The 27,395-nt window shown below is 42.8% G+C and overlaps 1 protein-coding gene across 1 annotated transcript in view; it reads left to right on the plus strand.

Annotated features, from left to right (window-relative positions):
* LOC125913688 (translation initiation factor IF-2-like) overlaps positions 1-20,702 on the plus strand; it is a 21,207-nt gene extending 505 nt beyond the window's left edge. Inside the window, exons 2-5 of the mRNA XM_049618879.1 lie at positions 8-105; positions 819-886; positions 15,491-15,530; positions 20,512-20,702. Of these exons, the coding sequence (XP_049474836.1) occupies positions 8-105; positions 819-886; positions 15,491-15,530; positions 20,512-20,619 (314 nt within the window). The 3' untranslated portion in view covers positions 20,620-20,702. The remainder of the gene's footprint in view (positions 1-7; positions 106-818; positions 887-15,490; positions 15,531-20,511) is intronic.
* The last annotated feature ends 6,693 nt before the right edge of the window (positions 20,703-27,395 follow it).

Consider the following 27,395-nt stretch of genomic DNA (forward strand, 5'->3'; position numbering starts at 1 on the left):
GGGGGAGGGGCGGCGCCCGGCGGACGGGCCCCGGGGAGTCCGCGGGTGGCAGGCGGGCGACTAGCGCGGCAGCCGGAGGGCATCCCCGCCCCGCCCGGGACCCCGGTGGGCGTGGCGTCGCCGGCCGGGGTGGGACGGCGGGAGCGGGAGGGGCCGGGGCGGCGGCCCGCGGGGCGGAGAGGGTGTCCCCGCTACCCCGCTAAAGATGCGCAGCGGGCGGCGGGCTGCGTCCCAAACGCGGTCGCGAGCGGCGGGGTCCGAGGGGCACCGGTGGGCCCCAGCAGAGTCCCGGGCAGGGCCTCAGGGACATCCCAAGGGGGATTCTGGGGCCTGGCGAAGGTCACCCGGGAAGGCCCCCAGTTGGACCCTGGCCTCGGAATTCTCTGCCGAAATCCCGGCCTGGAGCTGGGGTGGAGGGTGGGGGGTTTTGAGGGGGATTAGGCTTTAGCCGCCTCCCATTCAGATAATTTGAAGGTACATTTCTCAGGGTCTCAGATTTTCTTGCACTGGACACCCCCAACTAGTTTGCGGCGGCTGTGGGCCTCAGAACCTCAATGTGACGAAAACGGGTTTAAGAGTCCTTTTAGAAGGACCACTGGCTGGTCTTTCCCCTCTCCACCCCCACAGGCCGTGCAACTGAGTCATCTTTAAATACCGTCCTTGGTCCTAGCCAATTGCATATTCTGCCTGCAAACAATGTTTGAAGCCAGATCCCTTCTAAATAACTGCAAGACTGAAGTTAGCCATCTTTGAAGATCGCAATTGCTCTTCCAGCTCATTAAAATATATGACTTTTTTTTTTTTTTTTTTTGGCTTAGGGAAGCAAGAGTAATTTCAAGGCAGGCCCAGCAGTGACGACTTGGAAACCCATCTTAAGATGTCTCAGGTAAGGTACAGGCTTCACTGTAAATATCATGCAGATGTGTGCATTTACCCCACTAGATGTGCCTTTGGAAAAGTTATATCTAAATAGAATTTCAAAAATTAATTCTTTTTCAAGCAAGGTTAACTAAATCCTTTTGTGTTGCAAAATGCCCCCCCCCCCCACTACCATGTATTTTCTTAAAGAATCAGTACACTAGTGCCCTATGGCACTAGTAATTTCCAAAATTTCCAAAAATTATCTTTTTTTATTTATAATTTTTTAATGTTTATTTATTTTTTTGAGAGACAGTGTGAGAGGGGGAGGGGCAACAGAGAGGGAGACACAGAATCCAAAGCAGGTTCCAGGCGATCAGCACAGAGCTCGATGAAGGGCTGGAACTCATGAACCATGAGATCATGACCTGAGCCGAAGTCTGACCCTCAACTGACTGAGCCCCCCAGGTGCCCCCCCCCCCCCCCCAAATATCTTCTAACTACAGATGAGCTTGGGCACTAGAGACTCTGTCTTCTACGTTGGCCATTTCCTTGATGTTCCATGGTATTCACCTTGTTGACCCTGGTGCTTCCTATGGGGCTTTTGCAGTATCACACATAGCATGTCTATGAGATGACGAACCGTAGTTTGCTGGCACACTTGTTTACTGAAAACTGTATAAGGGTCTGTAAATTTAGAAGTTGCTTATCATCTATGTCCATAGCTGTCTATACAAGGCTAGAATACTTAAGTCATATGAAGATACAGATGCATATCCAGGCTTGGGGAGAGCAGGGTCTGCTTCCTCACTGTCTTTGCTCTTCCTTGCTAGCAGGTTAATACCACCCCTGTGGTCTCCCTTTTCTAGGATGGGTGACAGATGAGGACGTGGGACAGCGGCATATCCCGTTAGGAGATGGCTATGCTTGTATAGGTGTAACGCTTTGTTATATTACGGAAATTCCTCACGCACAGAGATATGGTCCCAGGTTTAGGATTATTTTTCCCAGATGTATTATGTTATGTAACTTTCTCCATAGATGACTTCCAAATTCACATTGAATCCTGACATCTTTTGAGCTTCAACAGTATAAAACAGAATGCTGTCCTGCCATTATCTCAACATCCCTAAAGCCAAACTCACTCTTTCCCCCTCCATTCCAGATTCTACTCTCTTAAACAGTAAGGAAAATATATTATCTCATGTGGCAGGTAGGGCAGCTTTAGATTTAGTTCATTTAACAGCTAAATAACATTCTCAGGGACCCAGATTCTTTCCATTTTGTCACTCTGACCTTCCTAGGTTAGTGCCCCTCGTAGTCACAAAATGGTTGCCACAGTTCCACCTAACACATGCATACACGTAACATCTGGCAGAAGTAGAGAGACTGTTTCTTCCCATGTATCCCTTTTATTATCAAGGAAAACCTGTCTTGGAATTCTTCAAGCCATCTTCCCACAATCTCATATGCTGACATCTAAACCAGTCACCATCAAGGAGGAAGAAACTATCATGAATGGCTTAAATTAATTATGATTCGCCCCTGTGGCTGAGAATTAGACTTTTTTTCCCCAAGCACGTGTAGACTTAGGTGAATAACCTGGGCAAAATGGGGGTTTTCTTAGGAGGAATGAAAGGAAAATAGATGTTAAGGGGACAAATAGCAGTGTTTAATACATGTGGTAATACAGTAAATATGTCAGCTAGGTTAGGCTGTGGTAACAGATGATCTCAAAGTGTCTTACGACAACAAAGTTTTTTTCTTGAAATACCCTACATGTTCATGGCAGGTCAACTTGGCTATATTCTAGTTTGTCCTTATGCTGGGACCCATGCTGGACCCTTATCTGGAACACAGTTGGTCTCATGAAAGAAGAAAAGTGATCATGTGAATCCCACAGTAGTTCTTAATATTTCTGCCTGGAACTGATACATGTTCTTGGTCACAAAAAGTTCCTCTGGCCAACTCTGACATCACTAAGAAAGGACAGCAAACATTTGTTTAAAACTGTGACCAACAACACAGCGGGCCACACACAAGGACCAGAAATAACCAGATCTTGCTCTGCTAATCATCTCTCCTCTCCTTAGAGTTCCCAAGGGGACTATGCACAAGAAAGAAATTGGAATCGAAACCAGTGGATTATTTTATTCATAGCTGAGCTAGCACCCAATAACCTCCAGAACAGAAATCTGCCGCCAGAAGACTAGGTTGAATGACATGGCATAGGTTTAAGGCTACAGTGAAGCTCCCTAATTCCCTGTTCCCTTTCCCCCCTCTACATTTTGGGGCCAGTATGCGTGGGCATGCCTGCAGAAAGAGGGGAGAAGATGATCAGATCTGCAAAGCAGACCGGATTTACTTTTCTTAGTGTGTGCTAGAGACTGAGCCGGGCCACTTAGCAGGAAATGGGGAGCAAAGCAGCACACACGGCCATGTGACCTTTGAAGACAAAGTGACCGTAACCATGTAAAATGTGAACTCATTAACGTACTGGGTTTTGAGCAATCAGATTAACAAATTCTTCCTTCTGAAGGAAACCATTAAGAAGACAGGGCATTCTCTCTCTCTGCCCCTCTCCCACTTGCTCTCGAAATAAACAAACAAACAAACAAACAAATACATAAAAGGGCAGAAAAGGGAATTCCTTCCTATGTTCCCACACTCTCACTTCTGTTCTTACTCTGTTAGGAAGAGGAATAGAAAAGTGGCCTGTGCATCATCTATTTGCCTCCTCATCTAGACAGTAAGCCTCTTAAGAACAGGGGCTAAAGCACTGTGTATCACTGTTTCTACCTGTAGTAGGTACTCAGGTAACTGTTGATAATAGTTATGACCATCATTAAGAGACATCATTGCAATTTCAGTTGACAAAACTGTGGTCAATTACAGATAAACAGTTGGCCTTTGAATAACACGGTGGGTAGAGATGCCGACCCCCTGCACAGTTGAAAATCCATTTATAACTTTTGACTCCCTAAAAACTTAACTACTAACAGCCTTCTGTTGACCAAAAGCCTTACTGATAACATAAACAACACATATATTGTATATGTGTTCTACACAGTATTCTTACAAGAAAGTAAGCTAGAGAAAAGAAAATGTTGTTAAGAAAATCAAAGGGTGCCTGGGTGGCTCAGTCAGTTAAGTGTCTGACTTGGGCTCAGGTCATGATCTTGCAGTTCGTGAGTTTGAGCCTCGCGGCGGGCTCTGTGCTGACAGCTCAGAGCCTGGAGCCTACTTTGGATTCTGTGTCTCCCTCTCTTTCTCTCTGCTCCTCCCCGTGTCTCTCTCTCTCTCTCTCTCTCTCTAAATAAACATTAAAAAAATTTTTTTAAAAATCAAAAAGAAGGGAAAATATACTTACAGGACTGTACTATATTTATTGAAACAAATCCATGTATAAGTAGACACACACAGTTCAAATCTGTGTTGCTCAAGGGTCAAGCGTACTAGGTTTTGTAACCTGGGATTCTGGGGCTATATTTCTCATCTTACTTTTAACCTTCAGTATAGACTGGCACAAATGGGTATTGAGATGTGGGTGTGGACAGTGGAAAGAAAGTGATAGTCTTCATAAATATTACATATGACCCTAAGCAGATGGATGTGCCAAGTATATAGAAGATCAAAATTCAATTGACCTCAATAAATTAGAGAAATGGTCATCAATGGCAGGTTAAAATGCATTAGGTAGCGAAAGAAGCATCTTTCTCTCTCTCTGTCACACACACACACACACACACACACACGCAAACACAAACACACAATTCAAGAAATTCAAGAAAGAAAAACTGGCCGGGCAGAAATGTGGCCAAAAAAAACCTGATAGATGCGGCAAACCAATAACAGAACGAAAAGAAAAACAGCAGGATATATTAACAGAAGCCTGTGAAGCCAAATTCATCTTCACCTCCCTGGGACCTTGCTTAGTGCCTGGCACACAGTGCACGTTGCTAAGTATATGTGGAAAAAATGCATGACTTTGGCTTTGGTCAGATTATCCGTGCTGTTCCCTTCCTCTGAGAAGACTTTGCATAACCAATTCCTGTCCATTCTTCAAGGCCCAGCTCAAATACAGTTCCTGTCTGGTGCCTTCCTTAAATTCAGCCTACCCTCAGCTAGAAGAACGCTGTTTCTGAATTTTCATAAGTGATGAATATGTGCTAGTGATGATTATTCCAGTAATGGGCATTGGGTAGCTACTGGGTGAATAGTAACTCAGATTAAGACAGTCCAGTACACATAATTTCGAATTATAGAAATAATAACTAACAGAAGGGGTCTGCAATTCTATAACTGTTCATCATTGGCATTGACTCTGACTTTCTGTGCTCTTGTTTCTTCTCTCTGTGCTGTATGTAATCCAGGTGTCAGTTTTCCCCTCCTCCTCTTATTCAAGCTCACACCCCTTATGCCCTCTCCTACCAGCATCTTAGTGAACAAGATAGAATTTGCTGAAGGGGAGACGTGATTTATGTCACGTGGGCTGTAGCAGCTGGAACCCCGCTACGACACACCTCTTTCTCCAGAGTACACACTCTCCGCTTCTGCCACAGGGATCTCTTCCCATCCCCTACCCCATCCTACCTCCCAGCCTCCAGCTTTCCTGCTCTTTACCTTCCCCCCCACCAGCCCTATGTAGACTCCTCAACCCTTCATTATTCAGAGGAATGCATTTCATCCTAGTTTCTACATCCAAACCTGTGCCCAACGAATGACCACGTTCAGCAAAACCGCAAGTTCTTCCAGTTACAGGACCTTCCCTCTTCAGGAAATAGAAGGCGATTATAAATAATATTTTTCTTTTGTAAACCTAATTAACACAAAACGACTAAATGGGGTTTTTTCATGAAGTCTTCACGTGGAGTTCGTTGGAGCCAGCTTTTGAAGAGTACAGCGGACACAGGTCTGCAAGGCAGGGTACAAAGAAGACGTCCAGGAGGGGATTGCCGGCTGCTGTCCTGCTCTGGATGAACTAGACTCCCAGAACCAGGTAGGAGTTTATAGTTCTCAAGGGGCTTGCCCTATCTGTCTGGAGACAAGGCTGCATAATTGCTTATCTTGTTATCTGCCAGCCCCAGCCTCATGCAGCTGTAATCATTAAGACAGACAGTTGTTCCGTCGGCCTTTCCTAGCTCCTTAGCCTTTTCTGACCAAGTCGGGAATTCTATTAGAAATCCTAACACTATCTTTCCTTTCCTCTCATGTTAGGGAACAGGCTATGCTCAATAACAAAAAGACCCCAGAAGACAGTGACTCGACAAGAAATTTCTATGTCACTCAGTAGTCCAGTAAGGAGGATGTCCGGGATGGGGAAGTAGCTCTGCTTCACTGGTTCAACCCTGGACCCAGGTTCCTTTCATCCTACTGTGCCACCAACTCATTGTTGGCATGTTTGGGGCCGGCTCTCGTGGCCACAACTGTGTTCCAGGCCTCTGGAAGGAGAAAGAGAGGAAAGAGGAAGTGGACAAGTGGCCACCTTTGAAAGATGTAACATGAACATTATACTCCTAACTTCCATTCACATCCCAAGAACCTGGACCCATAGTCACATCTACTGCAAGGAGGCTGGAGACTGTACTCCCTAATTGGTTAGGTGTGTGCCCAGCTAAAACTCATTGTGGGGTGAGAAGGGCTTCTGTTACTAAAAGGAAGAGAAGAAATGGACATGAAGATGAAGAACAGCTCCCACCGTACCTCCCTATCCTTATGTGGGGATAAGAGACCCTACGGATGTGCCACTCTAGTAATCTCCAGTTTCTTCAAATTCCCTGAATATGCATTTCTGTGTCCCAGCTCCACGACTGTTCACGGTAAATCTTTCTCACTTTTCGTTGCCTGCTAGCATCGGCTCAAGTAGCACCTTCCCCAGGAAGTCTTCCTATCTTAGTTTGGGGTAAGTGGCCCTTCTTTGTGTTCTGATAGTGTTATGGAACCAGGCTGGAACGCTGGCGGAAAAACCAAGCGGCACTCGGAGATCTTGGTGGATCGGAGATTTATTTAACACCAGCGGGCTCAGAGGAGACTGTTTTTCCAAAGATCTGAGCTCCGAATGAAGGGAGGAAGGGTAATTTATAGTGGTCAGCTCCCATATCTGTGGCAGGCTTGTGCGCGTGGCAAACAGGGCAAGAAGAACCTGGAAGAGGGGCCTCCAAACTAGAGACCAGAGCTGGTTTTAGTCCCGTTGGCCATCTTACGGTGTAAAACTGTATTCGTTTTCCCAACGGTAGCACACTGTGCATTTTTCTCCTTTGGCAATTGTCAAAGTCCTCCAGTATCTGCACACGTGTGAAATCATCTCCTTGTGCTCTGTTTCTGTCTAGACTGTAAGCCATTTGAGAGCAATTTTGCTATGTCTTAGTCATATTTGTGTCTTACTACCTAGGTTGAGCTGAATTCCTTTTCCCGCCAGTGGGTGAAATAAGTTGTGCCATCGCCTGACCCCCTGCATGCCCACTGAGGTATAGCTTTCATCCGTAATGGCCAGGCTGTCTAAGTGGGCATTCTTCCCATTTGGACAAAAGGACTAGCCTGAAACCCTGGCAGGTCTAAAATCCTGACCCTCTTCCTAGCTCTTTGAATTCCTGTCCCTCGTGAGCCCAAGACCTGTTTTTGTTACCCTCTAGGGGCTGGCTGCCAACCTAGAACCATGGTATGACTGCCATTTGCTGACATTGATCTTAGACCCTTCACTAGGTGTAAGCTATGCTTCATCTGCTGTGTACTTCCTTGATACTGAAACCAGCTGGAACTTAGTCCTGGCATATTCTTGATCTTGGGATGTTGACAAATGACCCTTTAGCTAGGTCAGTTTTCCCTAGTTCTGCTCCTGGTGGGCTCTGGCCATTTCCCATTCACCACTGGTCATCCTGCTAAAGCTCTATCATGCTTGACCTGTGAATAAATGTGCCCATGTTAGGATTAATAAGTATTGTTTGTACCTTCTGTTTGAAGATAACTGGTCCAAGATAGGAATCAATTCTTAGCTTTGTGGCATATCACTGGCACAAAGTGATATATACTTTTTGCTTTATATAGACTTTCTTTGGATGAAAAATTACTGGTGTGTGTATATATTTTTATTTATTTTATAATGCACATTATAAAATATATAAAATAAACATTTTGGAAGTATATATATATATATATATATATATATATATAGACACACATATATATAGCTTAAAATATAAATATTTGAGTATGCAAAACCAGTGTATTGAGCAGGTTACTCATTTGCAAATATGTTTTATTTTTACAAAAGGAGTTGCCAGTAAAATCTTAGGAATTAATATGTCTCTCTTTTGGTGCAACTTTAGTAATTATTCAGTAAGGCAGAATTCCCAGTTCAGATGGATGATTTGGTCAGCCACATAATCTGTCCTTCTGTATATCAAAGAGATGGGTCAGAAGCAAGGAAGTTTAACCATAAAAAGTCAGGAATTTGGTCAAATCATCCAAAGACCTTGGGAATATCCAGGGAACTGAGAGGCAGGTAACTCTTAGCATCCTTGAGAATATGAAGATGCATTGGCAGTTTGTAATGAACTGAAGGTTCCCAACTCTAAAAGGTCACTTAAGAGTTAGAGATAGGGGGGCACTTGGGTGGCTCAGTCAGTTTAGCATTCGACTCTTGATTTTGGCTCAAGTCATTATCTCCTGGTTTTGAGTTTCAGCCAACAGCATGGAGCCTGCTTGAGATTCTCTCTCTCCCTCTCTCTGCCCCTTCCCCCGCTCATGTGCACACATGTGTATGTGTGTGCATGCGTACACGCTCTCTCCCTCACAAAATAAATAAATAAACTTTTAAAAAGATTTTTAAAGAGTTAGAGATAGGTCCCACCTGCATGTACATTTGACAATTTGCAAGTGACAAATTCCGTTTAAACTAGCATAAGCAAAAAGGGAATGTACTGGTGGCTTACAACCCTTGGAAGTCTAGGAGTGGACTTCAGTCACAGCTAGATCTAGGGGACTAAAATACATTTTCAAAATTGGTCTTTCTCACTCTTTCAATCCCTGTCCCTTCCTTTCTCTCACTCTTACTCTGCTTCTTTCTGACATTGGCCCCATTCTCTTCTACAAGAGATACGTTCCTCTACATGGCAGAGAAGAGGGCCCCCATTCACATTCTTAACACCCTTTATCTGGAAGGCCACATGCCTTTTCTTCTACCTTTAAACGGAAAAAAAAAAAAAAATCCCCAGGAAGAACCTGATTGGCCTACCTCTGGGCTAATCATAGCCAAGGCTATTGGGTTTCTTGGTTGGCTGGGCCCTGTGGCTGTGAAGCCGGGAGGAATAGTTGGCAGCCTCACCAGACTCACGCAATTTGTGTGGGTCTGGGCAGACAAAACAAGAACTTTCCACCACATTCTCCTTTCTCATGCCTGAGAGTCCCCAACTAAATATCTCCAGTGTTCCCACGAAACAGTCCAGGCTTCATGTCATACTTTCGATGTTTCCACTCTTAAAGTTCCACAATGATCACTGCTTGCTTTCTGTGTGGATTCCTGCTCCATGGTTCCCTTGGATTTCCCGCTGCTTATGTTGTTGATGCCACTTAGCTGGACCGTGGTTGGCCACTCTGGTGCTCAGGCCAATGCCTGTGCTGTGTTTCTTTCCTGCACCTCCTTTTAGTACTCTATTTGGAGATGTGCCCGTGAGTTTCCCAGATTATCTGACGGGGGCCAGTCCAGAGAGTTGTGCCATCATGTCCAGTTGTAGAGACTGTGAAGTGCACAAGGGCACCCAGTAAGGGCAAGCATGGGGACCAAAGTCTAGCACGAAACGTAGTTCATTAATGTTGAGTTAACCCCCCCCCCCCCCCCCCCCCTTTTTCCCAGAGGAGGAAAGGATTTTTTTTTTTTTTTAGGGTCCTGATCCCTGCCCTCAGGAACTGTGACTGCCCCTAGGCAGCTGAAGGCTACCAGGAGCACAGCTCCTACTGTTTCCTCTGAAAAGCAGAGGAACAGCTTCCTCTCTTGTTCGCCAGTGTATCAAAGAAATGCCATTATGTTCAACATAACACCGGGGGAGCAGGAGGGATCACAGGCCCATCCCACCTTGTCATCCAACTATAACAGCCTCATATGCTCTCTCAATATGCCAAAGCAAACAAATAATGAAAAACCATCACGAATGTGACAGAGCTGTCAAAAGCACACAGTCATGAGCTGTGGAAATTATGAAGCATTGGGGGGTTCTATGTTTTCTGAAACTGGTACATCTCTTATCAAGATAGAAAATAAAATCTAAGAAAATCTGTCATGGGGCAGCTGGGTGTCTCAGTCAGTGTCTAGGTCTCAATTTTGGCTCAGGTCATGATCTCGTGGTACATGAGTTCAAGTCCTGCATCTGCTTGGGATTCTCTCTTTCCCTCCCTCCCCCGCTTGCTCTCTCTCTCTCTCTCTCAAAAATAAATAAATAAACTTAAAAAAAAAAAAGAAAAGCTGTGAGAACCATCTCACGGAAGTACTGACCATCACACCATGTCAGGGTAAGCCATGCTCACATTTAGTCACGCTGTTAAGACCGTGATGGCTCTCCGATGTGCCAAGGCAGGCCTTTGTAGTGTTACATGCAGCTTAAACCTGGCCCTCTCCTGTTCCCCAGAACATAGAGAAGATACCAATGGCGAGAGACTGGGCTTGACGAGGTTAGGTAATAGCCACCATGTTGGTCCCAGAACTACCATACAAACCAAACCTGTAGCCCTGATGCTGCACGTGGCCGATGATACTGCACCATTTCTTTTGTGATGAATGCTCTCCTGGGAATCTGGAGTCCTGCCTGCAGTTTGCTTCTGTCAGCCCTCCCCTGCCTCCTTTCCCCCAGCCCCTCAGACATACCTACATACACAGCGTGGATATGGCTTGAGTTCTTTTCCTGGAAGGCTCCTTCACAATCGGGCAAAACAGAATGCAGCAGAAAACTGGGAGACGTGTCATCTCGTTAACACTCCAGCAGTACCCAAATCCCACTTTGATCCCAGTGGGCACTCGCTCCAGTAGGGATAGAGGAGAATGTGGCCGCCATTGCCATCTGGGGTGTCCCCTGGAGTGGTGAGTCAAAGGTGGTCAAATGTGTATACATTTCTCAATCTGTGTCTCCCCTACCACTGCCCTAGGGCTTTATTTTTCGGCAGAAGGGTGTAAAATTGAAGACACAGGACTGCTTCCTACTCTGCCGCTCAGACGTTCTCCTGTTCTCCTTTTGTGTTATCCTCCATAAAACTAAATCGGATGGGGTTCTAGCCAGTGATAGGGCCAGGGTAGGAGGGAGGTGTGGAAGGGATGTGTCCTGAGGTGGTTACCGAATCCATCAAAGAGAGTTGGAAGAAACTAATCTAGAGACAGTGGAGATAGTAAGACAGACAGCCCGAGGCACAGGAGCTTCTATTTGACTGCTCACGATTAAAGAAAATTAAAAAAAAACACACCAAAAAAACTGTGAAGAAGGATACTTTCAGCAATGAGAGTGAAACATCTGTGAATAATTCATTTTCAAACTCGTTTGCCAAGGGAGAGCAGTCATGGGGCTAAACCCTTGATGAACTAAACCCTTGATGAAAAGCAAAGGTTGCATGAGTCACACCCATTACTTGGAAAAACTAATAGTAATTGACTCGGTCCCTTCTTGCCAGGGAATCGGACAACACACTGTGTGGTATTTCTTTGGTCCCGTCTCTCTGAAGACTTCAGATTGTATTATTTTTAAAATCTTGATACCAGCTAAAGCATCAGGTAATTTAGTCATGTCCAGTAGAAGAGAGTGTACTGTATACAGCAGACAAGAGATGGGATACATGGGGGGCAGCACAGGTAGTAGGAAAAAAAACCTACTGAATTAGGAGACCCACGTTCTTGTCCTGCAAGCTAGCACTGTAACTAGCCAGCAATGGAATGTTAGAAAAGTCACTTAACCCTCACTAGTCTTTACCTGCAAGATGAAGAATTTTAAATTAGATAACCCATTATGTAAATAATCTCTAAAGCCAGCTCTAAAATACTATAAGTCCAGAGCGCCTGGCTGGCACATTTGGTGGAGTGTGTGGCTCAGGATCTCGGGGTTGTGAGTTTGAGCCCCACCTTGGGTATAGAGATTGCCTAAAATCTTTGAAAAATAAAATAAAATACAATGCTATAATTCCATAGTCTTATTGGAACATCACTAGGTATTCAAGAAACTCATAGACAAATACCAGGAGCCAGGAGTAAATGGACTGAACTGAGCCCACCCGCAGAGGAAACAAGCCCATGCTGGTAAAGGCTAGAGAGCTGCAAAGTCTGCCGTTGTTTTCCAGGGAGCTGTGTGATGGCTGGGCACAGGGGCCATGGCAGACAGTCCTGGGAAAATACTTAGTCCCGGGCTCCCTAAATGTTCCTTTTGGTCTAGGTGTGAGATTAAGATACATCTAGGGTCGCCTGGGTGTCTCAGTCAGTTAAGTGTCTGACTTCCGCTCAGGTCATGACCTCACAGTTCATGAGTTCGAGCCCTGCATCACATCTGTACTGACAGCTTGGAGCCTGGAGCCTGCTTCAGATTCTGTGTCTCGCTCTCTCTGCCCCTCCCCTGTTGTGCTCTGTCTCTCTCTCAAAAATAAATATTTAAAAAATTAAAAAAAAAAAGATACATCTAAAAGTGCTCTGTGATTTGCCTCTTTTCCCATTTTGTCTATTATAACTGTAGAGAAATATATCCCAAGAGATCTACTCACACAGTAAAGTTCTTCATGTGCCTATAGAGGCTGAGGCTGTACACAACATAACAGACCAGTGGCTAACACTAGGATAAAGAATTATGTTGTTGTAGCCATTCTAGATGTGCCTAAATGTGACCCAAAGGTTACTGGTTGCCCCCCGGCCTTGCTTGATATCGTTCACGTTCCTAAGATATGATCTGTACTTTGTTGATGGCGCAGCTTAGGTTCCAAATGCCCTCTTAGCTGTCTACAAGACAGGAGAGAGGGCCCTGGCTTATAGGAGACAAGGCTCAGTCTAGGTCTGGAAATATGCATCACATTCCCACAGGCTGCAGACGAGACCTATGAGACACCTAGGAAGTCTTTCTGAACGCCAGCGTTTCAAGAGATAGTCCCAGGCTATGTGCAGATCCTGTGTCCCAACACAAGAGTCCTGGAATCAAGGCAAGGCATCCTACTGCATACACTTGCTTTCAGTTGAGCACAATACACCATGGCCTTGACTTCCCTGGGGAGTATTACTCCAAAGCTTAGGCCTTATAGGGGTAATGCTTAACACTTCTCTTTTCTATCCAAGTTCTGAACGACTTGATAAACAAGGCAAGAGCTGGTAGATGGAGGCCAAAAGACTATGTTTCTATGACATCAGAGAACGTGGCTTAGATGTGAGAGTTCAACTGTCTTCTTAATGCTGAAACCTAGAGTTAGATGGATTTATCACCTAGTCAGAGAAATCAGTGAATTCTGTAGGACTCCTCCATAAGGGAAGGGCATTTATAAAATACACAACACGAAGGAGCAGAGCATAGAGCCTGCTAACTCTGGCCAGACACACTCCCCAAAGGAAGGAGATAGGAAAGGGGTTCTGCTGTGCATACCTAGTTTTGTCACTGAACTCAAACTTGTCCGTGCACCTGATGTGCCGTAGGCCAATGTCTTGAGACACCGGTTTTGAAGCAGAGAAAGCTTTGTTACCAGAGGGCAGTCCGATGAGGAGGCAGGGGATCATTTCCAACAGCTGCATTGCCCTGCTGAGCCTAGGCACAGCTTATGTATGTTTGGAGAAGAAGATAAATTCATGAGAGGAGGGTGAAGGGTTTCTTGAAACCTTAAGGGGGGGGCTTGAAACATCTGGAGGCATACATGCTTCCAGACAATGAGATGCCATTCAGGACTTGGTACATCAAATAGTTTTAAGAGAAATGTTAGCATCTGTGTTCCGTCAGATTCTTATAATAATCAATGTGCAAACAAGTGGTAGAGTTACAAGGGCACAGTTAATGATTGGTCGTGCACTGGGCTTAAGACATGCATAAAACATAATTAAGTAGGGAACAGAACAACATGGAGATACGTTAATAATATAACTAATACAACTATTGGGGTGCCTGGGTGGCTCAGTCGGTTAAGCATCAACTTTTGATTTTGGCTCAGGTCGTGATCTCATGGTGGTAAGATTGAGCCTCATGTCATGCTCTGTACTGGGCATAGAGCCTGCTTGAGATTCTTTTTCTCTCCCTTTGCCCCTCCCCCACTGAGTGTGTGTGTGTTTGTGTGTGTGTGTGTTCTCTGTCTCTCTCTCTCTCTCTCTCTCAAAAAAAAGCTATAGTGTTGTTTCTGCTTTCAAACAGGTCTAGGAACCAATTGTCCAGCCTCAGATTCTCCTTTCAAACTTACCAATCAGATAACTTACTCTCCTCCCTAGTATTATGCTAAGAGTACTGCACCTGCCAAACGGAAGGGATGTGTGAAATTGAGAGGAAGCACTGTTCCACCAGCCACTCTTCCCATTAACAAAGTCCTAGACCTTTTTCTAGTCTCACAGGGAGGCTTAAAGTTTCAGAAGTGAAACAGCACATCTAACCTACCCCTCGGGACAAAATAAATTAAGTGCTCATAACACCCACCCAGCAGAACACTGTTCATTAGGGTGCGGGGGATAAAGAATTAGTAGGATAGTAGGTTCATCCTGTTTTCTTCCAGCTCTATGTCCAGAGTACCTTCCTCTTTTAGGGTAACCAGGCCTGCCACAGGGTGTGGTGATAGTTGAATTGAATAATTACTTATTGAGGAATTGCATAATTACCTGGTAGATGCTGAATTCCTGTTGAGATCCTAGGAAAAATTGAATGGTGAAGGATCTTAGGACATCCTCCAAGAATATCAGATTCAACATGACACAAGATTAAGGACTAGCTTATCGTTGGTCTGTTATCCCCACAGATGATGTATCAGAAACTAAGATTCATTCTTCTTCTTTTTTTAATATTTATTTATTTTGAGAGACAGAGAGAGAGCATGCAAGGGAGGGGCAGAGAGAGATAGGGTGAGAGAGCACAAGCAGGCTTTGTGCTGTCAGAGCAGAACCCTACTTGGGGCTTGATCCCATGAACCAAGAGATCATGACCTAAGGAGAAATCAAGAGTCAGACACTTAACTGACTGAGTCACCCAGGTGCCCCACATTCTTCCTTCTTTTTAAGTAAGTTTTATAGGGGCACCTGGGTGGCTCAGTCGGTTAAGCAGCTGACTTCAGCTCAGGTCATGATCTCACGGTCTGTGAGTTCAAGCCCCACGTCGGGCTCTGTGCTGACAGCTCAGAGCCTGGAGCCTGTTTCGTATTCTGTGTCTCCTTCTCTCTGACCCTCACCAGTTCATGCCCTGTCTCTCTCTGTCTCAAATATAAATAAACGTCAAAAAAAAATTTAAGTAAGCTTTATAATGTAAAACTTTAAGATTTACAGAAAAATTTAGATTTTGCAAAGATAGTAAAGATATTTCCCATGTACGCTGTGCTCAGTTTGCCCTATTAGTAATGTCTTATAGTACTATGGCATATTTGTTATAATGAACATATGAACAATGACAATATATGAGCATATGAAAATATTGATACATTATTATTATTATTATTATTATTATAGAATAAAAGGTCATTGCCTTTTGGGAGGAAGACCACAAGAGGTAAGGGTTGTTAAAAAACAAATTTGACTTATTTATTTATTTTTAGTTATCCAAAGGGAGTTTTGTTTCCTTTGTTTTTTAATGACAGAGCTGGGAGTGTGGCTACATCTGCCTCCAGTGTCTTCTGGGACCTAACCCATGTCAGCACTAACTGGAGGAGAACTCTGGGGTCTCCATCATCTAGATATCTGTGTGTTGGAGTGGATCCAAAACCATTTTCTACAGAGATTCCTGTCCCGGCCACGTCTTTGCTCTGCTCACCTGTGTGAGGCTCTGGCCCCAGGTCTCTGCCCAGCCCTTCAGTTTTTTACAAGCAAGTTCAGTCAGTGCTGCTCCCAGCTGGGTCTGTATTTAGCATGAGCAGAATAGCTTCTGACCCACCACTTGTTAGGAATCAAAATGCTTTCCATTGTTATTAGTTTGGCTCAGAGAAGCAGTATTTAGGGAGGATTGCTTGGAGAACATATATAATCTTTGAATCTTCCATTTATTTATTATTTATTTTTTTTAAAAAGAAAATTCAAGTGAGTAAATTTGAAGATCTAATTCACTTTATTAAGTGATTCATGAGTTGGGCAGCATCCCACCCAGCAAGTAGGAGCTCGAAGAGTTGTATAAAATAGAAGATTGTTATAGGGAGGAGGGTGGGCAAGGAAGTTACTAGCAAAAGAAAGAAAAGATTGTTTCAGGTTGGGTCACTTCTCTTAGTGGAAAGAGCAGGGAGTTTTACGTCCTCTTCCTTTGTTGGGGGGTGGGGGGGGTAGGGGAGGGAGGGACCCGGTTGGGCGGTGTGGAACAGTGAGGGCCCATGTGACAGATTACCTCACTGGTGCTTATCAGAAAAAAAATTTTTTTCAATAAGCTCTACACCCAACATGGGGCTTGAACCCCTGACCTCAAGTTTAAGAGTTACTTGCTCCACCGACTGAGCCAACCAGGCACCCCAGAAAATTCTTGACTGACCTGTTAAGACTACATTTCTGGGGGAGGTTGAAATTGCATTTAGGTTAGGTATTAAGCCCAGGTTTGGTGAGTTGGTCTAAGTGATGCCATTTTGGGCTTATGGTTTTCTTTTTAATAGATGCCAGTTTTCATCACATTGTATCAAGGATACATACTATCAATATGACTTGTAACTACTGTTGTTGACCTTGATCACCTGGTTGAGGTAGTGCTGGTCAGGCTTCTCTACTGTAAAATTACTCTCCCCTTCCCCCTTTCCATACTGTACTCTTTGGATAGATGTCACTCCGCAGCTCATACGTAAGGGGAGGCAATTATATTCCACTTCCTTTTTTTTTTTTTTTAAAGTTTATTTACTTACTTTGAGAGAGAGAGTGAATGAGCAGGGGAGGGGCAGAGAGAGAGAGAAAATCCCAAACAGTCTCCACTCTCAGCACAGAGCCCGACACAGGGCTCTATCTCACAACCATGAGATCATGACTTGAGCTGATATTAAGAGTTGATACCTCCTATCAGTTGATACCTGATATCAAGAGTTGTTCTACCTCCTTAAAAGCAGAGCAACTACATAAATTATTTGGATATATATATAGATATGTGTGTGTATATATATATATATATATTTTTTTTTTTTTTTGCACGGGACATTTGTCTCTTCTCCCCCATTTACTTATTTATTCAATCATTATTATCACCTAGTGACTTCTTATATTCAATTGCTATTCCTATCTGCAAAAGAAATGGACATGTAGTTTTGTAGTTTGTCTGTTTTTTTTCTGGTCACATAAATTCTGGTCAGAATTTAGGAGAGAATCACATTGGATTCTCATGGATATTTATTCTGTACATTGGGTTATAACCCAATACTACTTTATTTTGTTGCTTAAATTGTACCAGTTTAGGCCATTAGGAGCTCTTTCAGGTGCTTCCTTTGCCTCTTTGACATATCCCCATCACTGTCTTATTTTTATTTATTTATTTATTTATTTATTTATTTATTTATTTATTTCTATGTCTTTTAGCACTCCATTACTTTCTGGCACTACAAGATGCTTCAGGCTCATCTTGAATATTTCCTATCCCAATCCTAGAATCAGCCATTTCTCCAAGGAGCCAGAGTTTATCCTTATTTGCATATTTGTATCTAAAATGAACTCATTTGGGGCGCCTGGGTGGCTCAGTCGGTTAAGCGGCCGACTTCAGCTCAGGTCATGATCTCGCGGTCCGTGAGTTCGAGCCCCGCGTCGGGCTCTGTGCTGACAGCTCAGAGCCTGGAGCCTGTTTCAGATTCTGTGTCTCCCTCTCTCTGACCCTCCCCCATTCATGCTCTGTCTCTCTCTGTCTCAAAAATAAATAAACGTTAAAAAAAAATAAAAAAAAAAATAAAATGAACTCATTTGAGGGGCACTTGGGTGGTGTTGTCATTATTATTATTATTATTATTATTATTATTATTTTAAGTAATCTCTATGCCCAACGTGGGGCTCAAACTCACAACACCGAGATCAAGATTCACATGCTGCACTGACTGAGCCAGCCAGGCATCCCACAAATTTATTATCTTACAGTTCTGGAGGTCAGAAACGGGCCTTATGGGACTAAAATCAAGTGTTGACAGAGCAGTGCTCCTTTTGGAGACTTGAGGGACAATCAGTCCCTTGCCTTTTCAGCTTCTGGTGGCAATCCACACTGCCTCATGGCCCCTTCCAGCAATGGCATCTCGACTCCTGCAACCTTTAACATATTCTTATTTTATGGGGCGCCTGGGTGGCTCAGTTGGTTAAGCATCCGGCTGTTGATTTCAGCTCAGGTCATGACCTCACGGTTCATGGGATTGAGCCCCGCACTGGGCTCTGTGCTGACAGCACAGAACCTACTTGGGATTCTCTCTCTCCCTCTCTCTCTGCCCCTCCTGCTGCTCATGCTCACACTCTCTCTCAAATAAATAAAAGTAGAATGTTCTTATTTTAAAACCTTTCATTTAATCACATCTGCAAAACCCCTTCTGCTATGTAAGGTGACATACTCACAGGTTTTGGGGATTAAAACTTGAACATCTTTGGAGGGCCATTCTTCTATCTGCCACAAACCCCTACAATGAAAAAGTGACATTTGCTGGTAAATCACAGTCTTACCTATTTCCTTTATACTACATAGGACATTCTAAATCTAAGTATTTTTGACAGCCTCCGACAATCATCTCTCCTTTTCTCAAAAGGAGATAATAACAATATTATCTAATAAACCCTTCTAAACAACATATGTCAACTTTCTGGTATTTTACCACCCCCCCAAAGTAGCACAATTTTCCGAATTCTAGTGATATCATCCCCAATAGCAATTTAGAACATGTGGCTTAAACAATCCATGTAGTTGATTTCCTACTTGAACCAAATGCTCTCCAGACGAGAAAGAATAAAGCCTTTATCCAGGTTCATAGGGTCATAGTGGCTCTCCTGGCCTGTTTCTTATCTATGTGTTTTCCATCCTGGCATATAAGGCTCATCTGTCAATCATGTAGATGAGAGAATCTCCAACTATGTGTCCCATAAGGTGGGCCCAGTGTATTAGAATTAAAAGTTAAATAATTATGGATTTTTTTCCAAATGGGAAAAAGTTACAGTGATGAATAGATTGTTATACATTTCAAAAATGTTCCCCATTAATCTTCCTTAACACCGGTGCTTCCTACTGCTTGCCTGTCAGCACGTGCAAGCTGACAACAAAAGGAATGAATAGGAAGCCGATTAAAATTAATAGAAAAAAGTCAAAGATAAGAATAACAAATCATGCCTGGCTCGATAGCTCATGGTGCTTTCCTGTAATTTTATGTTGCATACATCTAACAGAGAAATATTTTGCTAGCCAAAATGCTGTATCACATAAAGGACTCTAGATGTAAAGGATAAATATCTTTCCCTAAATAGGATGGAGACTATACCACTATTTCTTCATTGCGTTGTAGAATCTTAACAAAAGGATACCGTTTTTGTCTTGTAAGAGGCCAATTTAATCCCGCAGGGGCAGGAATATGGGCTTTGGAACCAGGTAAATCTGAGTACAAACATCTTCCTAGCTGCATGACTGTGAATATGTTGCTTAAATGGATAATTTGAATTCGTTAAGAATTACATTTGGTTGTGTGTAGGTCATAAAGCAGCTGAAAAGTGAAAGAGGCTGATTTCTCCCTCAAAATAAAGAAGTGCAGAGTTAGGTTATCCCAGTTTGGTATGGTGGCTCCTTGATCATTAAGTTTCTAGTTCCTTTCTGCATGCCTCACCATCCTTAGCACCTTCTAGGTCACTCATGGTCTAATACGGCTTTTGAAGCTCTAGTCACCTCATCTGCTTTCCAAGCAGCAGAATGGATGAAGGGAGGAAGGACAACAGAAGTTTTCCAGGAGCCCCACACAGTGACTTCTGTTGATACCTAATTGGTGGCTCCTATCTGCAGGGCAAATGGGAACTGCAGTTTTTCATCTGCACACAGTGCTCAGAATTTGGAAGGAGGGAATCACATTAGATTCTGTGCAGCAATGCCTAACCAATCCCCAGTGTCCATGATTCCCTTCTTTAAGAAAAAAAAATTTTTTTTACATTTATTTCTTTTTGAGAGACAGAGTGAGACAGAGTGCGAGCGGGGGAGGGCAGAGAGAGAAGGAGACACAGAATCCAAAGCAGGCTCCAGGCTCTGAACAAGAGCTCAGTGTAGAGCCTGACACGGGGCTTGAACCCATGAACTGTGAGATCATGACCTGAGCCAAAGTTGGACGCTCAACAGTCTGAGCCACTCAGGCGCCCCGTGATTCCCTCCTTCTAGTAATAGAATCATTACCACATCTGCCTACCACTAGTTTTCCCTTGCATGAGTAGAGCCTCTATTTTTCAGCCTCCCTTGCAGTTAGTTGTGGCCACGTGACTATGATCTTTCTGGACAATGGGACACGAGCTGAAGTGTTTGTGTGCAATTTCCTTAAAGGAACTGCCTGTCCTTCATCCTCTCTTCCTCCTTCCCACAGGCTGGGACATGCATGTGTAGTGGTGAGCCAGCTTTTACCAAACAAATGAGGACAGCACAATGGATGATTCAATGGTGGAGTAATGAGACAGAAGAAAGGTACGGGTGAGTGAAGCCGAGCCACCTGCATCCTGGACTTTCTGCCTGCCTCTGCTGTGTTTTGGGAGAGAAATAAACCTCCAGCTTGTTTAAGCCACTGTCTTTTGTTATCTCTTTGTTACAGCAACTTAGCCTGTATCCTAATTAATACAGTCACCTTTCTGTACCTCGGTTTATTTTTCTGTAAAATGGCAATGGCATTATGTACTCCACTGGGTTATAGCAAGAATTTAAAACATTATAAGTAAGGGATGCCTCGGTGGCTTAGTTGGTTAAGCGTCTGATTTCGGCTCAGGTCATGATCTCCTGGTCCGTGAGTTTGAGCCCCGCATGAGGCTCTGTGCTGACAGCTCAGAGCCTGGAGCCTGCTTTGGATTCTGTCTGTCTGTCTCTCTCTCTCTCTGCCACTCCCCTGCCTCTCTCTCTCTCTCTCAAAAATAAATTTAAAAAAGACATTAAAAAATATAAGTAAGGCACCTGACAGAGCTATTATAAGTAATAGTTATTAGCATAGGGCTCCTGAGAGGATTCTGAGAAGCTGAGTAAAGCACTTGGAGGAAACGCTCCCACCATTATAACTGGGAACTGTCCTGTGATTGGATTCTTGATTTAGCCACAAAAACATACGAACAATAAATGTCTTGGATTTAAGGATAAGTAAGCTAGTTAAAATGTTTAGAAAACACCTCCTGATGCATTTTCCCCTTCTTAATAATTTGGATTCTCTTCCTGCCTGAGGTTGTCATGGGGGGTGCAGAATGCAGAGATGATGAATTTCAGTAGTAGACATCAGAACAATACTGCAAAAGATAAGGGAGGACTAGCTTTTCCTCAGTAGGCTGTAACAGTGGGATCAGGGGAGGCCACAGGACAGCGTGGGGTTCCTCCCCTGCTATCATGAGTGGGTAAAACAGCCAGCAGGGAGTAGAATTTTGAATTGACTAAATTCAATTTGAACTTATAGAGACATAAACAAAATTAAAAGTTTTTTTCCCCATGCTATTAGCAGGAATAGAGGCTTGAGTCTAAGAATTTATTGTAGAAAATAGTGAACATTATATTCTTTGGCACATCTGAGCCATAGTATGCAAATTTCTGTCCTGCTGCATGATACTTACAAGGTTGGTACAGAAAAAGCACAAGTATAGTCAATTTCATTTATGAACATAGATTCCATAATCTTAAATAAAACATTGACAAATGTAATCCATTAGGATAGTAAAAAGAATAATCCGTCACATCCAAGTAGCCTTTAGCTTACAAATGCAAGTGTAATAGGATTTTAAATTAGAAGTTTCAGTCGGAAACCCCAAGGCAGTAGATATTAGATAACAAAGTTGTCAGCAAACCATCTTGTGGAAGTTTCAAAGTAAATGGTCAAACCTAGTTGCACAGGGGTGCCTACGTAGCTCAGTTGGTTAAGCGTCTGACACTTGATTTCAGCGCAGGTCACAACCTCACTGTTCAGGAGTTCGAGCCCCCATCGGGCTCTGTCCTGATGGTGCAGAGCCTGCTTGGGATTCTCCCTGTGTCCCTCTCTTTCTGTCCCTCCCCCCTCCCGCCCCTCAAAATAAATAAATAAACTTTAAGAAAACCTAGTTTACACATTCTCAACCCTCTCACCTTCAGGGGTTTAAGGTTGCTGTAAAACTTTGTAAAGAGGACTTTTCTGAAGAGAGCTATGCTCAGTGAGCAGGGGTAGGGGATATTTTCCCATTCTCAAGGGGGAACCATTTCAATGCGACCACCTGGAGACCTTGATCTGTAACTCCTCCAGGTGGTAGGTCAGTGACTGCCTCATGCTTCGAACATGGGAAGAGCAGAGATGGGCTGGGTAGCTGCTCAACCCATAGGGGAGAAGGGGAAATGGCTATGTCAAGTGGCCTGCACTCCAAGAGTTAGGGTGGAAGATTTCTTTGGAAGGAGAGCTGGCTTAAACCCTATTAGATCTTGCCCAGGAGAATTGCTTGGAAGAGCCATGGGACTCCAACAGAAAGACCCAGGTTATTGTGGGCCACTAAAAAACAAAACAAAAACAAAAACAAACCAAAAAACAAACAAAAGACCACAAAAGCTGAGATGGGAGCAGCCAATAGAAGGAAAATGGTGTCACCTGCACTGTGACAGATACTACAGAAGGTATCTACTGGGGGCCTCTGCAGAATGCATAAACATAGCCAAGAAAGAAATAGTCGGCTTTGAATATTTGCCAATCCCAGAGAACTTGAAACCACTTAACAAAAGTGTTTCTTTCCCAAACCTGAGAGAAAAAATTTTTCTTGACTATCTTCCAAAACTGAGAGTCTGCCTGTCTGCCACCTGGAAGGAGATGTGATACCCCGGATAGGGAAAGAGAGCATAACCATGGCCCCATCTCCCTCATTCTTGCTGTAAGTGTTCGTGCAGAAGGTCTAAGTTACAAGAGAGGAGATTTCACTTTAATAAAGTTTGGCCTTTTAATTATTACATAGAATTCGGCATTCCAATGCCTGAACTAAGATGGTCATTTATTGTGACCATGGACCTTTTATTATCTAAGTCATGTGAATGCCTGAGATTCATCAGGACCAAAGGAGAAAGCTTCCCCAATGAATACATTTTAAAGGCACATTGTGAATGAGATTGGAAAAGCATGTAATTTTTAAAAATTGGTAAATTGCGTCCCATCAGAATTAAAAAATTTGGAGATGCATCCACACAATGGAATGCTCATCAGCCAGAAAAAGGCATCAGCTACTGATATGTACAATAACATGGATGAATCTTACAAACATGATGCTCAGTACAAAAGGTCAGAGACAAAAGAATACACGCTATATGATTTTGTTCATATGAAGTTCTAGAAAAGGGAATACTAACCTAGAGTGACAGGAACTAGATTAGTGATTGCCTGGGGCAATGGTGCTCATTGCAGCTTTATTCATAATAAAAAAATGGAAACAACCCAAACGTTCATCGACTGATGCAGAGATACATAAAATGAGGAATGAAATTCTGATACATTCTACAACATGGATGACCCTTGAAACATCATGCTACGTGAAAGCAGCCAGACAAAAAGTACCTCATGCTGTATGATCTCATTTATACGAACTGTCCAGAAGAGGCAAATCTAGAGACAGAAGGTAGATTAATGGTTGTCTAGGACTGGGGGAAATGTTGGGGTAAAAAGGGGATGAGGTTTCTTCTGGGAATGATGAAAATGTTCCAAAATTTATTGTGGTGAGGATTATACTACTCTGTGAATATACTAAAAACCACTGACTTGTACATTTTATTTTACTTTTAATTTTTTAAAAGATTTTATTTTTAGCTTTATCTCTACATCCAATGTGGGATTTGAACTCACAACGCTGAGATCAAGTTGCATGTTCTACTGACTGAGCCAGCCAGGCACCCCCACTGACTTGTATATTATATTTTAGTTTAGTTTATTTGGCAATCTTTTTTTTTGAAGATTTTTTTTAAATTTATTTTTTTATTTTAGAGAAAGATCATATGCTAACAGGGGAGAGGGGCAGAGGAAAAGAGAGAGAGAGAGAGAGAGAGAGAGAGAGAGAGAGAGAGAGAGAGAGAATCTTAAGCAGGCTCCATGCTAAGTGCAGAACCTGATGCGGGGGCTCGATCTCACGACCTTGGGATCATGACCTGAGCTGAAATCAAGAGTCTAGTGCTCAACTGACTGAGCCACCTATGTGCCCTGACTTGTACATTTTAAATGGGTGCATTGTACAGCATGAGATCAATGAAGCTGATGTCCAAAAACTGGGGTTGGAGACATCTACAGACTAAGCCAGCCAGGTGCCCCCAAAATATACATTTCTGACTAATTAAAGACCTAGATATAAAAAAAAAATGGTATCAAATTATTAGACAAAAAACTATAGAAAAATGGTTATGGCCTTATGTGTAAGAAAAATCTTGCTGAAGAAGATTCAAATAGGGGGAAAAAAAGCTTATGGGGTGCCTGGGTGGCTCAGTCGGTTAAGCCTCCCAATTCTTCATTTCTGCTCAAGTCATGATCTCACAATTTGTGAATTTGAGCCCTGCACTGGGCTCAGCGCTGGCAGCACAGAGCCTGCTTGAGATTCATTCTCTCTCTCTCTCTCTCTCTCTCTCTCTCTCCCCTGCTCACGCTCTTTCTCTTTCTCTCAAAATAAATAAACATTAAAAAAGAAAAAAAGAAAAACTTAAAAGAAAAGTTGATACGTTTGACTATATTGCTATTAAAAACTTCTGCAGAACAGCAGGTACCATAAGGAAAGCTAAAGGCAGTTAGTTGACTGAGAAAATATATTTGTAGTATATGTATCAAAGAATTAAAACTCATAATATATAAACAACTCATATAGTTAATTTAAAAAAAAGAAAATAGGATACCAAGAATTTACAAATGGGGAAACACAAGTGCTAATATACATATTAGTTAATATATGTACATGTACATGTATATGTATGTGTATTATATATGTATAATACATAATATGTATACATATATATATTAAAACATACATTTGGCCAATTCTCCCAGGAATCAGAGAAATTTAATTTAAAATAAAATATTTTCCCTCTTATATATGGAATCAAAAAGAGTCAAACTCATAGAAGAAGAGAGTAGTACAGTGGTTACCAGGGGGTGGGTGGAGAGGGAAATGGGGAGGTGATGGTCAAAGAGGAACAAGATTCAGTTATGCAAGATAAGTTCTAGAAACCTATGGCATAGTGCTTGTAACTAACAATATTATATTTTATACTTAAAATTTGCTAAGAGGGTAGATATTATGTTAGGTGCCCTTACCACACAACAAAAAATAATAATGCCACATAACAAAAAGTAATAAAGGGGGAGGAAGAAAACTTCGGGGGAGTATGGAAACATCTATGGTCTTAATGGCGGTGATGATTTCACAGGCCTATACTTAATCCCAAACTCATTAAATGGTCTGTATTAAATATATATATATCTCATTTTTCATGTTAATCATACATCAATAAAGTGTTTTTTATACTTTGATTTTATTTACTTTATTTTATTTTATTTTTATTCTAGAGAGAGTGCAAGTGGAGGAGAGGGGCAGAAGGAGAGAGAATCTTAAACAGACTCCACACTCATTGCAGAGCCCAATGCGGGGCTCCATCCCACGCCCCTGAGATCATGACCTGAGCTGAAATCAAGAGTTGGACGTTCAGCTGACTGAGGCACCCAGGTATCCCAATAAAGTGTGTTTTTTTTAAAGAGAAAAAAATCAAAACCAAAACCAAACAACCAAACAAAAGATTTGAACATGGACAATCTTGCTTCAGAGCTACAGGTCTTGACTGTGGCTTTCTGTGGGGAGGGGGAAGTAGGATTGGCATGGTGGCCAAAGGAACCATGGCCTAATTCGTAGGGTCTTTTTTTTTTTAAAGGTGTATTAATTTTTTGTGTCAAAATTTATTTTAAAAATATGATAATTTACCAATTATTATAGAAGGTGAAAGAGATAACTCTGATCCCACATTGTTATTCTTAGAAGTTACATTAGCATTTTTTTTGAAGCACTTTAGAAACTGCAGGTGACCACTTTCTGACATGACAACTTAAAATATGATGAACAAAAGAGGTGCCTGGTGGTTCAGTTGGTTAAGCTTCTGACTTTGGCTAAGGTCACGATCTCATGGCTCTGGGCTCTGTGTCAGTGCAGAGCCAGCCAGCTGCGGGTTCTCTGTCCCCCTCTCTCTCTGCCCCTCCCCAGCTCAAACTCTCTCTCTCTCTCTCAAAAATAAAAATAAACATTAAGAAAAATATAATGAACAAAATGCATTCAATTTGGAAACTATAGTATGCTAAAACCGAGATTAAGACAAAACTCAAATACCTCTTTCTTCAGTCTTTTTTTTTTTTTAATTTTTAACATTTATTATTTATTTTTGAGATAGAGAGAGAGGCAGAGCATGAACGGGGGAGGAGCAGAGAGAGAGGGAGACACAGAATCAGAAGCAGGCTCCAGGCTCTGCGCCATCAGCCCAGAGCCCGACGCGGGGCTCGAACCCACAGACCGAGAGATCGCGAGATCGTGACCTGAGCTGAAGTCGGACGCTCAACCGACTGAGCCACCCAGGCGCCCCCCTCTTTCTTCAGTCTTACCATAACCTATTTTCTCAATCTATCTCTTTCCTGCTCCTACACCTTCCAGTAGAAGAAATTCATGCTCTATTTCCTGTCCATGTTTTGCTGAATTTGCTCCCATTTTATCCTCTGCCCAGGATGCTTGCACCCCCACCTCTTTGGTTCACTCAATCCTTCAAGGAGACATCTACACCTAGTTCAATGCATAGCATGGAGGCATATAACACATAATGTGTGTTTATGGGCCTTAGAATGATTACCGTAGAAGCCTTCTTATCCAACAGATCAGGACCAGAAATGGAACAATTCTGTTAAAGTAGGAAATCACAATAATGGGATCTGTACTTACTTTAAATATTTTAACTTCAAGCGTATTTATTTATTTTTAATGTTTATTGATTCATTTTGAAAGATAGAGAAAGAGAGAGAGCACGAGCAGGGGAGGGGAGAGATAGAGCTAGAGAAAGAGAGAGAGACAGAGAATCCTAAATAGGCTCTGCACTATCAGCGTAGAGTCCAATGTAGGGTTCGATCCCATGAACTGTGAGATCATGACCTGAGCCAAAATCAAGAGTCCAATGCTTAACTGACTGAGCCACCCAGGTGCTTCTCAAGCATATTTATATACATCAATATTTGATGTAAGGCAAGGTTGAGAATGAGTCCACTGTTTGGAA

Source organism: Panthera uncia (genome assembly GCF_023721935.1).
Source record: "Panthera uncia isolate 11264 chromosome C1 unlocalized genomic scaffold, Puncia_PCG_1.0 HiC_scaffold_4, whole genome shotgun sequence".
NCBI classification, from domain to species: Eukaryota; Metazoa; Chordata; class Mammalia; order Carnivora; family Felidae; genus Panthera; species Panthera uncia.